We start from the raw sequence: 15,434 nt of genomic DNA on the forward strand, positions 1-15,434 counted from the left end.
GAACGCAAGACTGACGGCACTTCTTAAATATATGTTTTAACACGATGGAAAAAATATATTTCCGTTGCATAATCAATAATTTGTTGTTCTATCTCAGAGATACGTTTGTGGTAATATTTTATCGATATTTATCTAAAATCTTAATGTTGTATGCCAAGGAGTAATTTTAAATTTCTCTGTGATTCTCAATATAACTTTGAGCTAATTATTTTGATTATTATATAGTACAAGTAACAGATAATACACAAGTTGATACGGTTAATCATTTACCGTACGGATTGTATCCCGTCAAACCGATACTAAACCGATCCATATCACGGATGGGACTGTCCAACGGGATAATCAAACTTTTTGGATGACATCTAACCAACACGTTCTACATTTCAACCGCACACAGGCTATATGGGGCACGATTATGTCTACGCGCGCAGTAATAATCTCGCGATGTCCGTCTGTTTCGGAATCGTCTTAACACCACGTGGGTCCTCGTTCCTGGACGAGAAAAATGCACTTTTATCGGTGGTCGCGGGGTGACCGTTTAGATTCACCGATCGATTGCAACGTTCACGCAACCCGTGGCGCACGATCCGACCAAATCGCATCCAAATGGTAATCGTAAGCCGTTCGTCGCACGGACCGAGCACGCGTTTCCGTCCGGATATTGAATTACGATTTTATTACGGCGCGGAGAAACCCCTTTTTATTCGGCGCGTGATGAAAACGTCCCGTTTTCGTCCCTCGAACGGTGTTTTCGGAAAATAACATTTTTTGAACACTTTCTAACCGCGGTAGGCCGGTCGACGGACGTGCATACGGGGTTGTAACGTGCGATTGCCTCCGGGACGAACGGAATCGCGTATGGTGGGCGGGGAGAGGAAAAAAGGTCCGCGAACGTTTTACGGGGTCGACAGCCACGTCGGGGTGAAAACACGTCCGAGCGCGCGTCACCACCGTCATGACGATTACGTGTCGCTTGCGCAACCGACCGTTGCGGTTGTTATCGCGCGACGGCCGACCGCGTTCGGGGACAAGATAACGCGATTCGACGGGTTCCCGGTGTCCGGGGTCCGGAGCGCGCGCGTGCATTGCACTCAAACGTTACCGGTCGCGAGGACGTGTCGCGGACGAGAAACCACCAACAGTACTACCTACCGCCGGTACAATCCGATCGGCCGCTCTCCAACGCAGTGATCGTCGTCCGAGATCCGTTGCTGTTCACTGTAGCCCCAACGGTCCTCTACCGACCGTCCCTCTCACGCGACACCACTGTGTGTAGCAGCTCCCGGTGCCCACCATGTCTCTCCGGCGCGCTGCATCGATCTTCCTGTGTGCCTTGGCGTGCGTCCCGCTCGCCCCGGCCGAGGAGCAGCGCACTCGACTGCCGGTCGGCATCACTGAGCCGGTGTCCTACGACCTGACGTTCATGCCCACCCTCAAAGGCGCCGGGTCCACGTTCACCGGCCGGGCCGATATCGTCGTCGACGTGCGGACCAACACGGAAACGGTCACGCTAAACCTGAAAGACCTGACCGTCACCAACGTGTCGATAACGGACGTGCGGACCGGAAAGGACGTGGCCGTGAAGGACGTCCGGTACCGTGTGGCTGACGAGCAGGTGGAGATTCTCACCATACGACCGCTACTCCAGACCAGGCGTTACAGGTTGTCGATCCAGTACGGGGGCGCGATCAGGACCGATATGACCGGATTGTACCTGAGCTCTTATCAGGAGAGTAACGAGACCAGGTGAGCAAAACACCCGCGTGAAATGTGCGCCTAATGTTGCGCGCACGACAACCACTCGGGTATCCGGCCAGGGCCGTCGGCGTGCGCGCGAAAGAAACATAGAATTCGCCAAGTCGACGGCGGACCAGGGTGGACGGCCTATTCCACGTGGATTCTTTGCTTAATGAACGGTGAAATCTGTTCATTTTTGTATCTTGCACTCGGAAATCACATCATGTTCTCTTTTAGATGTATTCACGGTTTATTAAAATGTCCAGGAACACTGGCTCTTCGGCTGATGAAAATCGCTGTCACGCTAAACGCTTCTGTGGAATACCTAGAGACAGTAGCGCATTGAAATGGTTTTTACGACGCCCAGGCGTCATGGTAAAAATTTTATTGTGGGGGAGGGGTGGAGTTGTGTGGTCGGATTTAGATGTGTAAAGATTTTGGACGAATACACACTTAGCGAATTTCCAAGTTTAAACATACATATAATCAACACGAAAACCAATGCAGCAGCGGAGTAAACGATATTCGATAAAAGTATAACACACGACGATTAGATCAAAAATTCTGTATTGTTGAAATAAATTTTAGATGATCTCAACATAAAAGAGGGTAAACCCTATTAGAATTTTCTAATCTGAAATTTGAGTTGGCAAAACATAAGTAGGTTGGTAATTCAATCTTTGATTATTTATAGTCTTCTTCAATTTATATTTTAAATTATATTCTGTATTTATTATATTTAAATTATATTTTTAAAAAAATATCAATAATTTTGTGCTTGGGAAAGAAGTGAGTGAGTAGATATTGGAATATATTTTGTGCACCATGATTTATAAGTGTTCACCACTTCACTGCCTAGATAAATTCTTAAAATAGATACACATGGATTTACAAATACATTTTTAGTGTTTAGAACATCGAACGAATTTTTTTGAACATTATGAATTTTGAAATTATTTTCAGTCACCCCTTCATATCCCCCTTTCAAAAGCTGAAATGACGACTCTGCGCCAAGTGCTCGGGGGGATGGGAAAATGTCCACGCGTCCAATGAGATCGACTAATATGTACTAACTCAACAGGTGGATGGCCGTAACACAATTCGAATCGGTGTACGCGAGGAGCGCGTTCCCGTGTTATGACGAGCCAGCTAACAAGACCGTGTTCAACATTTCCGTGATGAAGAGAAAGAACCAGATCGCACTGTCCAACATGCCGATCTCATTTATCGAGACAATCCGGTAAGTTCATGTGCAAATGTGATGTATTGCTATCGGATGTTTCCAATTATTTATTTATTTCAATTTCATTTTTCACTACGTTCCTCCAAAAAATATTAAATATTGTAGTCCAATGCTGTACACCGAGTAGGACCAACATGGTAAACCGATGGCACCCAAAAAATTAAATTACTTACATATATTATATTTTTACCTTCAACAATAAATTACAACATCGCAATGTGAGTACTTTTTTACTAGTGCTGACATCTTTCAAAAAATGTAATAGTAGATTTGTTATGATCGTAGATAACACACTATTAATATTAGCAATTTTGTCTAATTTTTCCTTCGACTTATTCATATGTTTGTTTTTTTCATTGTTTGAAAATATTAATTTTGTATATATTCTGATTTTATAAATTGACTAACTGATGAATGTAGTGCCGCGTGAACTTTATTAAAAATTACTAATTATAAACCAAATATCAACAAATTAACAATTCAATAAAATAAATCACATTTGAGATAATGAGTAATTATCAAAGTAATGTAATATTTAATTAAATATTATATTTTTATAGTAATGTTTACATAATAAATGTTTTCTTATAGTATATAATATACAATTATATATTATTTTATAATATTTAATGGTACCCTCGACAAAAAAAAACTAATTTTTGGTAAGTTGCGTCAAATAATTTGCCAACCCGGGGGTAGGTAATTAAATTCTTGCGATTGGAAATTTCAGAAACGAATGTTCTAGTAATGCAAAATATTGTACTCGGAATACATACGGCTTTCCAATATGTTTCAAAAATATACTCAATAAACCTACGTTTTTACTATCGAACACGACAATATTTGCGCTTAAAATTCTATCCACGTACAGGTGTGACATTTTTTAGAACGTTTTATGTTGTTGATATTTACTCGCTAAACGGAAATCAGTCGTAGAACTAAATGATAACAAAAGTACTTGTGGGATTATTTAAAAATGTGTACACTCAAGTGCAAACTATTACACACTTAAATATGATAAATGCGTGCGTTGAAGGTGACATTATTTTCGAGTATGTACTCGTATTACGTAACATATAAGAGTATTAAATGATTGTCTGCTTATTACAATATGTATTATACTATCTGGTTAGTCGGATTTGTTAATTTTTACACTTATCTTAAGCAATATAAAAGGTGTAGTTATTGAAATCAGATGAAAAAAAATCGTTTTAACAATACAATATTTCAATTTTAATTGAATATAATTATAAAATTACTAGCTGACCCGACAAACGTTGTTTTGTCATATAAATTATTTCTAGAGAATATTTTGCTAGAATAAAATAACTAAATAAATATAGGCATGTAAGAATGTGGGTAAGGATAAGGATGTAAGGAAGAGATATGGAGTGCTATGAATGGTGACGAAATATAAAAATGAAAAAACATCAAACATTTATTTTTTTAGTAATTTATTAAAATTGATCCATTAAAATTATATACATCGCTAATTATGACAATATTAGTAAAAAACAATATCTATCCTTTAATGCAACAGAGTGTACAATATTTTTTTTTTATTCTATCTTTCGCCAACACAAACTGGATGGTTCGAGAGCACACCACGTATAGTTATCCGTGTGAAAAATATGATGTGCTCAATAATAAACACTACAGGCATAGTTTGGCTTTGAAACTTATTGATAGTCATTGCAAATGCCAATCTAATTGGAAATTTAAGGCGTTTAAATTGCATTGGCACATCTGTGGGTATAATAGAGATTCGCGGTAATAATATATTTTCATCTCGGAATTCGCCTTTTAAAGGCTTCGATAACATTTTTCATTAATTTTTTAACGACTTATCGCGTGCTGTTGTACAACCGTGGTAGGTCAAATTATGAAGCAAAATAACCGGAGAACAAACCTTCAATTGTAAATTATGCGGTGGCATGCCTGGTAAGTCCAATGAGTTTAGAAACTCTGTTAGATAATTTACAGCTTCAGTAGCATAGCAAACTATATCTATAGATTTGTATGACACCATGTCTCCTGGTAACAAATGTTTATCTTGAGATTCAATTCGTTGACATTCACATTTTTTACAACTAAAATTGCTCTTTCTGCCAGCCACTCATGATTTGTGTATTGTTTGTGTACATTGGAAAATATCTAGTCAATGAGAGCATCTTGCGAATAAATGATTGTGCAGAAATCGGTTGGTAATTTTATACATTCCGTTTCACCTGTAGTAACTTTCCCATCTCCAATATCTAACAATTGTTTTGAGAATCTTCCGCACGCAGCTTTTTTTGATTGAATCGCAAGTATCAAAATCGTTCGCTCTCTATCTTTACATATATTTCGACCATGAATTGTTGACGATGCTCATTATATCGTAGAATAATTTTGTCCTGATCGTGTCTAATCATCAACCGATATGCATAATAATTTTTCGAACTAACATTCTTATTTGTTTTGACACCTGTTGCGGGATCTTTTTTATTAAATATTTATGCAATTCCTGTCATTTACTACCAAAAATAAAATTAATACTTTTTAAATAGTTTTTTTATAGTTTTTTAATAGTTTTATTTAATAATTCATTTTCAATTGTGCAGTTATCGACCGGGTCAAAAATTATTAAATTAAACTATGATTTATTTAACAATAGCACTTTTCTAAAAAAAATGTTCGTAAAAACCTTCTCCTGGCAATTATGAACAATTAAAAAAAATTTGAGCTAAATCGGCCCAGCCGTTCTCAATTGATGAAATGTTATACATTTTTGGCTCCATTTATATATATATATATATATATAGATAACTAATTACTAATTATTTATTAACTTTATCGGACTAAATTTACGTCTAAAACCTTCTCTGTGATGTCCTCTTTAATTTAAAAAAAACTGCACGACGATCTAATAAGTAGTTTTAGAGTTTATCCCGAACAAAAAAAAGCGACTTAATTTTATATAGTAGAATAGATAGATATGCCAGTCGACACCTACAGTACTATTCATTCGAAAAATAGAGATATATTAACCTATAGGTAAAGAGAGAGAGAGAGAGAGAGAGAGAGAGAGAATTAGAGATGGAGAGGGACGGTAAGTTATTTTATACGCGTTTAATCAAATTTTTGTTAAGATTTGTATTTAAAACCGATAACCGTAACTAGACCCGTTTTGAGCTACCGTTTTGATTGTTCGTTTCAAGATAATCGTAAAACGGTTATTTTACGAAAAATCTTTTATCCGCGATGGACATTAATGTGCACGTTTACAGATAATAAAAAACTACGATAAATTGATAACGAGTAGTATAACTCAGTTCTTTTCCCACTCAACAGATTTTCCGAGTGTCCCGTAAAATAACTTCATTGAAATGGATGTTGGATTAAAATCAATCGATCGCGTTGATATAGGGCAACGGGACGTTTAAAGTGCATTATAAGATAGATAAATATATCTATAATTTGACGTATCGCAGATGTAGTACAGATAGATACAGGTAGTACTGTGTGGCGACCATGTTGTTACTATTGCATTGTTCTAGTTTAACACGGAATTTTTGTATCATTTAGGGATCCAATAGATTTTTCAACATGCTTTTAACATGAAATTTTATTTTATGATTTAAAATAATGATTTACGGTTATCCGATTATACCGAGTGAGACATAACACTTTGACACATCGTGTTGTGGTCGCATAAATTGCATATACACACAGGCAAACGTTATGACATGACGTTCGTTGGGTGCAATTATCTGCGAACAGATTAAAACATTATTGATATAGGTTATATAAAATTTGTTTTTACCGTTTGGTATTGAAAATTGCACTCGACGGTGATCGTAAGTGCGTGTGCGCATGTCGTGAACAATTGCATCGTTCAACATTAAGCAATATGTTTTGTACGTATCGATAATAATAATAATAAATAATAATATATTATTTGACACCAGTGTTAATTTAAATTCAATGGATGGTTAATATTTTATCTGTCACGCTTTTTTGGTGAAAATAAACTATCCACACTGGTACAATACTATAATATGATATCATGCGTAACCAACACGTGTCAACAATTTTCTTTCCGTCATGACGAAAACCCAAAAAACGTTTGTTGGATGAGACCACGACGTTGATTTCGTTTATTTCTATGATATTATTATACAATACAGTCTATAATATATCAGTCTAAACAAAATCGATACATTCATCACAAATTTATTTCACATAAGTTGAATAATTATAATTATTATTAATATGGATTTATTGTTCCGCGTGCGTATATATATGAAATTATATTCCACGATCGAACGCTGCAAATATAACTATAAATAGTATATTATGTAAAAGGGTTTTCGCAGTGATTTTTATTAAAATATTTTTTTTTTTTGTTTCCAATAATTATTACATTTCTCGGTATTTTATATATTGATCTATTTGTTGCACAATGGAATTTGAGTAATTTGAGAACAATTTAATCAATACGAATATGGCCGTATTATAAATAATATGTTATAGTGTAACATAGACATTTTTATTATAATTATTTTTATCAAAATATAAAATAATTCGATAAAACAAATTATGCCGTTAATATTTTTATTCATTTTTATTCAATATTATTTTATTGAACAATATTTAGAAAATGATTAAGGTAATCTACGATTACGTACGTTTGTTATCGGCGATATTTTTTTAAGTTACAGGATTCCATACGATTTTACTTGATCTTTAACTACACGATTGCGTATGAAGTTTTAAGAGTTGATGCCAATTATCATATCAGTACTGGTGTATACCATATGCTTATATGAGAGAACTTAAAAAAGTTAATAAATACTTTGTGTTTTATTGCTTTTATTACGTATGTTTATTGTTAATGATATCAAATATATCAGATATAATGAAATTTCATTATTTCTATTATATTATACGGTGTTTTCCGAGTTTCAGTAAAATTAGTAGGTTATAGATGTCAAGGAATTCAATTTTAAGTTTTCAAATAATTTATTAGCAATAATTTTACTAAAGTAAAAACTGTCGATTTTATTTATTCATTAATTACTTATTTATTTATTTAGCTATCCTCATTTTTTTTACGAATTATTATAGAACTGTTATATTTATTTTTTATGTTTATTGTATAATTTTTGTTTACACGTAATCAATTAATTAATTACATAATCATTAGATATAATATGGTAAAATTAGTAAATACGTTACGTATAATTTCATACGTGATCGTGTTAATTTATTTTTCTTACCACCTTTTTGTTACCCATCTTCAAACGTATGCAATCGTACTCTACCCAATGATTAGCAACTGCTGTATTGGTGTAGACCAAGAATTTCAATTTTATTCTATTATAATACCTACTTCATATAGCTTGTATAATAATTAAGTAGTAACTTTTCGATTCGAAACATTAACCGTCTACATGTTTTGACTGACAATTTAACTTTTCGAGTTTCCAATCGCATTCCAAACAATCGACCGATATATCATTATATAGATACATTTGTAATGTATATGAATCTGCGTATATAAAACACACACCCACTGTAGTCATGAACTGTTCCACAGTAACGTACCAGACTGGTTAGGTACACCACAACAGTAATGTATGGAATGCGCAAGTTGTCGACATGGATCGGACCATATGGTCTACAGTTAACGTAAACGTGTAATCGTTCATAAAATCGAATCCAACGCTGTTACTGTTATTTCAATAAAGTTTATTAGAATAATTATTGAAACCAAACGTTTAACGGATAATGTTGATGAATTATCGATTTCAGCTCAAATGACATGGAACTGGTGCACTTCCAGACTACCCCGCCGATGTCCACTTATCTGGTGGCCATTTATGTGGGCGACTTTGTAGCGAACGTGAACAATTCGGCTGTGAAGGTTTACGCGCGTGCGGACTCCGTAAACCAAACCAAATACGTGGGGTCCGAAGCCCAGAAACACCTGGACGTGCTGTCGAAGTACACGGGCATCAAGTACATGCTCCCAAAAATGGACCTGTTGGCAATACCGGACTTCAAAAGCGGGGCGATGGAGAACTGGGGAATGAACACGTACCGGTGAGGAGCATGGTGACGGCGAATAGCTTTTCTTTCACGTGTTCGCTTTCGTGACAAGAACACCGTATGATGGGTTGCTAAAATTATGTATTTTTTCCCTTTAAATTTGCAGGGAAAGCTATCTGTTGTTACACGACGAGTCTAAATCGAAAATGAAAATACGGGCATCGGAAGTAGTGCAACACGAGTTCACGCACCAATGGTTCGGAGACTTAGTGACCTGTGCTTGGTGGGACTATTTATGGTTAAACGAGGGTTTCGCCCGGTACTTCCAGTACTTCGCCACGGGAATGGTACGACGGTTCAATCTGATATTTGATTTGTATATTTGTATTTATTTTTTTAAACGAACCCCTAATGAAATGTTCTCGCGACAGGTAAAAATGAGTTGGCCGGTTGAAGAACAGTTTGTGATCGAAGCGCATCAAGGCGCATTGGTTTACGACCAGACCCCCAGACATCCGATCACTTCGTCGGTAAAAACTCCCGAAGAAATTGAAAATATATTCGACACTATAACGTACAGTAAAGCAGCGTCAGTGCTAAGAATGTTGTATCATGTGGTGACCGAAAAAGTGTTCCAACCTTCTCTCCAAGATTATTTGGAAAAATATAGGTAGATATGATTATATTTAATTATTTCCTATACGTGTTGTGAACACTGTGTTCTCTTATTGAAAATAACATTCAAATTCGTTAAAAACCATTTTAAAGCGAATCCGTAGCAGAACCAACAAACTTGTTTTCATTGTTTGATTCAAAGATGGAGGATTTATCATTAAGCTTAAATAATTATACTTTGACAGTCAATGACTTTATGTCAAATTGGACTTTACAGTCGGGATATCCAGTATTAGAAATCACAAAAAATAGTACATCAAACATGTTTTCAGTGATACAAGTAAATAAACAAATTTTATTACGTTTAAATTTAAAAAATATGTATTTTCAAACGATAGGTACACTCCATAATGACCTTTCCATTGTAACAGTAAAATAAATAGATAAAATAATCTATAAACGCTTCCACTTAAATCTAATCAATTACGGCAATGCTCTTGTCTCAAACTTCTATATTCTCAACATCCCAGCAGCGCCTGATTTAATAAAATTAGGGCCAAGTGCATAATTTTTTTTTTGGGGCCCCCCCGAGTCAAAAAAATATTCTAGAAAACGAAATGCTCATAGCTTCACTAACGACGGGTAAATCTGTAAATACTGGGCTCGAATTAATCTATAAATAGTTAATAGAACACCGATGTTCAAAAAATGTTCTATTATTATAATTTTAATATTTTGTGATGGTAATTGATTAGAAATGGGGTGTGGAATGACAAAAATAACCAAGATTAAACTGAAAATTTAATTATAAAAATATAGTGTACTCTGAACATTGACAGTTAGTGTTACATTTTATAAAATAAATGTTTGTGGAATTAATTTAAAAATATTATATTCTAAAACTTACGGAGACCGAGGGGGCCCAGAAATTGGGGGTCAAGTGCAAGTGCTCTATCTGCACTAGCATAAATCAGGGTCTGCATCCCAGGTGATCCGAGAAGGCGTTTGAAACGCATATGGTGATAGGATCATTTAAATGATTAAAATTTGTCCACTATCATGAAGTTCAATCATTGAATGGATTCTTCCATCAAAATTACAATTTGGCACTGATTTTACATAATTTATGCTTGTTGTAAAACATATTTATTTACAGTTTGCATAAATAAATTTCTAAATTGAAAAATATAATAAAAATAATTTTAATTCGTTGCGAAAACCATTTTTTTATACCTTCAACGTAAACTAATCATACAAGTAAAATTTAAAACCCTTCAAAAGTATTTGAAAATCATTTAAATTTAATGATTTTTGCTCTGTTAAGAGTAATGTTACTCTGACAATTTTGAAAAAAGATATTAAATTGATAATATATTTTGTTTGAATGGTATAGAAACGATTTTTAATCAGCGGAAACGATACTGAAAAAACGTTGTGGATCGTTGGTCTGACATTTACGACTGAAAATCATAAGAATTTCAGCAATACCAAACCGTCTGTGTGGACGAACAAAAACAGTGATTTGACTATGGTTCAAGGCCCTTCAGACCCCGGATGGTACATCTTTAACATACAATCTACGGGTACCGTTCGATTTAATCCACTAAAACCGTACAATTAATGTATGCGAGAACCGTAATGAATATCCGTTTATTATTATAGGTTTCTACAGAGTGAACTACGACAACGAAAACTGGATGGCATTGATAAAGCAGCTCAACAATACACCCACTGAAATCCACGTGCTCAACCGCGCTCAGCTAATATCTGACTCGTTCAATCTGGCGCGAGCGGGACAGTTGAACTACACGGTACCTTTAGAGCTGACAAAGTATTTGAAAAATGAGAACAGCACCACGCCATGGTACTCGGCCATGCAGGGTTTTTCATACCTGCTGCAACGGATGCCTCGCAGCGAAAAAGGATACAAAAAATTAAAGGTACATGCGACTTATAAATACGTCCCTTAAATTATTATGCTACGGCTCTCGTGAGCGCGACGATTCTTCCCTAATAATTCAATGACAACGAGCTGTACGGGCTTAACTTTTAGACGTACGTAAGTAACCTGGCCGGGATCATATACAAAAAGCTCGAAACTCGCGTAGCGAGTGGCAACGATGAATTATTTGTAAAAAGTGCTTGGGACACTTTCTCGTTGTGGGCGTGTAACCTCGAGAATAAATACTGTACCGAAAAAGCGTTGGAATATTTCAACAAATGGAAAACGGGAATAAGGTTTGTAGTCGGTACACTTTTAACCGTAACACAACGTTAAATGCGAATAATTACATCGTTGTACACGATGGGGTTTTATGAATTTTCCAGAATACCCGCCGATATCAAGGACGCAGCGTTCTGTGTCGGAGTAAAAAACAGCAACAACTCCGATGTATTTTATCAATTGTTTAACTTGTCCACCACGACGACCTCGATTTCAGAAAAAATGTCCGCTCAGTTGGCTCTCGGATGCTCTACCAACAGAGCACTACTAAAAGAGTACGTGTAAAATAGTTATACTCGTTCTTTGCATAATCTATCGTATTGACACGATTGAAAAAGTGATTTTAGAGTTGTTTTACTACACTAAAATACAACGATAAAAGATTTTTCTGTTGGACACGGTTTTTGAAAGTATACACACTAGACTTTTTTTTATTTTTTTTATTCGTTTTGATTAAACCTTAAGTACTGTAACTGTGCACATTAAGTAATTCATTTTATTTCAGGTACATTTATCACATACTCGATGGGCCACAAGGACCGATAAAGGAAAAGGACTACGAGTCCGTGATATCATATATATCAGAAACCCCACTAGGGCTCAATGTATTGTATGAATTCCTAGCGAATAATTTGAACAGTACGTTAAAGAATCTTACGGACGGTCACGGAATCACTAAACACATATACTCAACGCTTGCAAACAAATTGACAGACGATAGTGATATTGAAAAGGTTGGTATTAGAGTTTTAAGAATGCAGAAATAAATATATTTCATTCTTCGAGGCGATACTAATTCAACAGCTTTTGAAACTGTAAACTATTATTTAACTAGTTTTAAGATTACGTAAGATTCAACATTATTTGTTAATTCAGTTCATTTAATTTCTACATGCATTAGTAGATATTGAATAATTATTAGCTGTTTATACCTATTTTACTAGATAAGAATCCTAAAAAATGACTCTTCCATTCCCGATTCGGTGAGAAAATCGTTTGATGAGTCGTTTGCAAAAATCAGTGATCACACATTGTGGTTCGATAAGTATTCTCAAATTATCGACGAATGGGCACAAAATAACCAAGAACCAATGATATCAGAACCTTCGAGTACCACTACACAGGCGACTTCTACATCTGAGCAAGAAAAAACAACCGTCCATTCTGTTACAACTACTCCGTCGTCTACAAATACCACGAAACCGTCTAGTGCAACGTCGAATGTACAAAACAGTCTTACGATTTTACAATTTACAGCTATCACATTGTTAGTGAAAACATATATTTTGTAAAATTAAACAACATTTTCATATTATATAGTTTTTTTTTTTTTATAGTTTGAGTTCCAAATTTTTGTATAGATATCAAACTACATGATTTATTTTATTGCATTTTTTCTTAAATGAATAACCATTGAATAAATTTTCAAAGTATTTTTGATTAAGCGTTGACTTTTTCCACGCTGCAACTCGTTTGCGCATATTCAAAATTTTTTACCTGAAAATCGACGACTCGTTTGCGCACGGCGAAATCAGTCGTTTACCTGAAAATAAATAACTCTGCGCACAACAACACATTCACGTACATGACACGTAAAGATTCAGTAAGTATGGACTATGGATATGGACGGTACTGTGGTAACTAGTGTGTTGACGATGTAAACTTTAATATGACGTAGAAATTTCTAATATTTTTGAATCTTGGTAGGAAAAACAATGTTTTAATATTGATAATTATAAATTTAGTGAATACCGTGTTTTAATGAGTGGATGTTCAAATTTTAGATGCACTAAGAAAAAAATGTCCTGCGAGTGTTATTGTTAATAACTCAAATAAAATAATAAAAATAACTAACTCTCATAATCATGAGGAGTATAATAATCAACGATAAAAAGCAAACAAGTTCTGACACTAAGGATTTTCGTCACAGGTAGCCAAAATATATGTGCGCAATCGAGTTGTGGATTTTTGCGTAGACGAGTTGTAAAAAAGGTAAATGTGCGCAAACGAGTTGTAGCCCTTTTTCCAAAACCTCGATCTAATATAATCAGCATAGTTAATAAATATTCCAAATTAGACTAAGGAACAACGAAAAATCAAATACGTGTGGACGAAATAAAAGCCATAAGTTTTCATCACAACACCTGTATAAAAAATTATTTTTTTATTGTTACTACTATGATGATCAAAGACACTCCAATGGGATTGGGATACATTTATAGAGCTTCTAATTGTATTCCATATTTAATTCTACGGGAACAATAAACAGTTTACCATGATCCTTTTGCAAATGCGTAAGCTATATTATTTCAAAATATATATATTAGTGTATTATATTATATACATTATATGATCACAAATAACGAACTAAAAATAGTCACAAAAATGTTGCTGATATTGGATATTTTCACAGATAATGCCGGTGATTATGACTCACATAAAGAATTTTTTACCGTGATAAGTTAAAGTAACATTTAAAAAAATAAACATTTTGAGACTATGCATGAATTTAAAAAACTTATATAAAATAGTAGTTATCAAATAAATATACACATAACAAAAGAAAAATAAAATAAAAATGCTTTCAAAGTAAAAAGTTAAATAGTAAAAAATATAAGCAATATAATTAAATTAACTTAAAATCAATAAAAAATTAAAAAAAAAATTGGATACAATACATTATATTTAATTGGTACTATAATACACTGAATATAAAAAGCAAATAAAAACTATAATACAAATCATAAAGTACGTGTTTTATAAATAAGATTTATATACATCAAAACTATATTTTAACTATATATAATTTGTAGTATAATGTGATGCTTAAAAAAAAAAAATAAAAAAAAAAATAAAGTATATAAAATATATATATTTATACAAATACGTAAAATCAAATTTTGCTTTAGATAAAATAAAAAATCATTGTTGTATTAATAACAATGTAGAAAATAATCTTACAATATCAATTGATGAAAAAAACCCATTCATCATATAAAATCAGTACATTGATTAAACACAAAATAAAAACAATATATTTTTAAATGATGAAGCGATTACCAGCTAATGTTTATGAATCTATATATTACCTAATAAACAAGCATTTCTCGTCGCTTTTAAATGCAAAATATCAATAAAGCAAAACCGTTCTCATCTATTGAGACGTACTGGTATGCATAAGGGAATTAAAGTTTATAGCATATAATATTACTGCGTGCAATTAAACTTAAACATTTGAAATATTTCAAGAGATATAAAATAAAGTAAGAAAAACAAACATAATGAATCATAATTTTATAATTATGTCAATGGCAGCGAACCGGTTTTCAATTTCATTCGGTCCGTATGGCTGTGATTCACAACTTGTGAACCGGATTCAACTAGAAAATCCGTTGAACGGTAATGTCAGGATCGACTTTGTCCCGGACGGCCTCACAAAAATGTGATCTAGTACCATCGCAATCGAAGAGTTCTCGCGGTACGTGATCCTATCTGCAGCGGTCCCGCGCTCCAAGCAGATAAGATAATGCGTGGTAAATTCCTTCCGGGTAATATTATTATGACGGTGCTCTAGTATCTGGA

The 15,434-nt window shown here is 34.3% G+C and overlaps 1 protein-coding gene across 1 annotated transcript; it reads left to right on the forward strand.

Annotated features, from left to right (window-relative positions):
- Positions 1–1,066: 1,066 nt before the first annotated feature.
- LOC112679954 (aminopeptidase N-like) lies at positions 1,067–13,188 on the forward strand. The gene is made up of 12 exons (XM_025549906.1): positions 1,067–1,746; positions 2,819–2,977; positions 8,777–9,067; positions 9,180–9,360; positions 9,445–9,683; positions 9,782–9,968; positions 11,022–11,211; positions 11,291–11,568; positions 11,682–11,866; positions 11,957–12,127; positions 12,358–12,586; positions 12,797–13,188. The coding sequence occupies exons 1-12, from the start codon at positions 1,295–1,297 to the stop codon at positions 13,142–13,144; spliced, it is 2,910 nt and encodes a 969-aa protein (XP_025405691.1). The 5' UTR covers positions 1,067–1,294; the 3' UTR covers positions 13,145–13,188.
- Positions 13,189–15,434: the final 2,246 nt, after the last annotated feature.

Source organism: Sipha flava, unplaced genomic scaffold (assembly GCF_003268045.1).
Source record: "Sipha flava isolate LNK unplaced genomic scaffold, YSA_version1 171_pilon_pilon, whole genome shotgun sequence".
NCBI lineage: Eukaryota > Metazoa > Arthropoda > Insecta > Hemiptera > Aphididae > Sipha > Sipha flava.

Bases quoted from the DNA above. Each gene is read 5' to 3' on its own strand.
- LOC112679954 (XM_025549906.1), top strand. From the start codon at position 1,295: ATGTCTCTCCGGCGCGCTGCATCGATCTTCCTGTGTGCCTTGGCGTGC. The intron at 11,212-11,290 runs GTACCGTTCGAT...TTATTATTATAG, and splicing joins CTTTAACATACAATCTACGG to GTTTCTACAGAGTGAACTAC. The intron at 12,128-12,357 runs GTACGTGTAAAA...ATTTTATTTCAG, and splicing joins AACAGAGCACTACTAAAAGA to GTACATTTATCACATACTCG.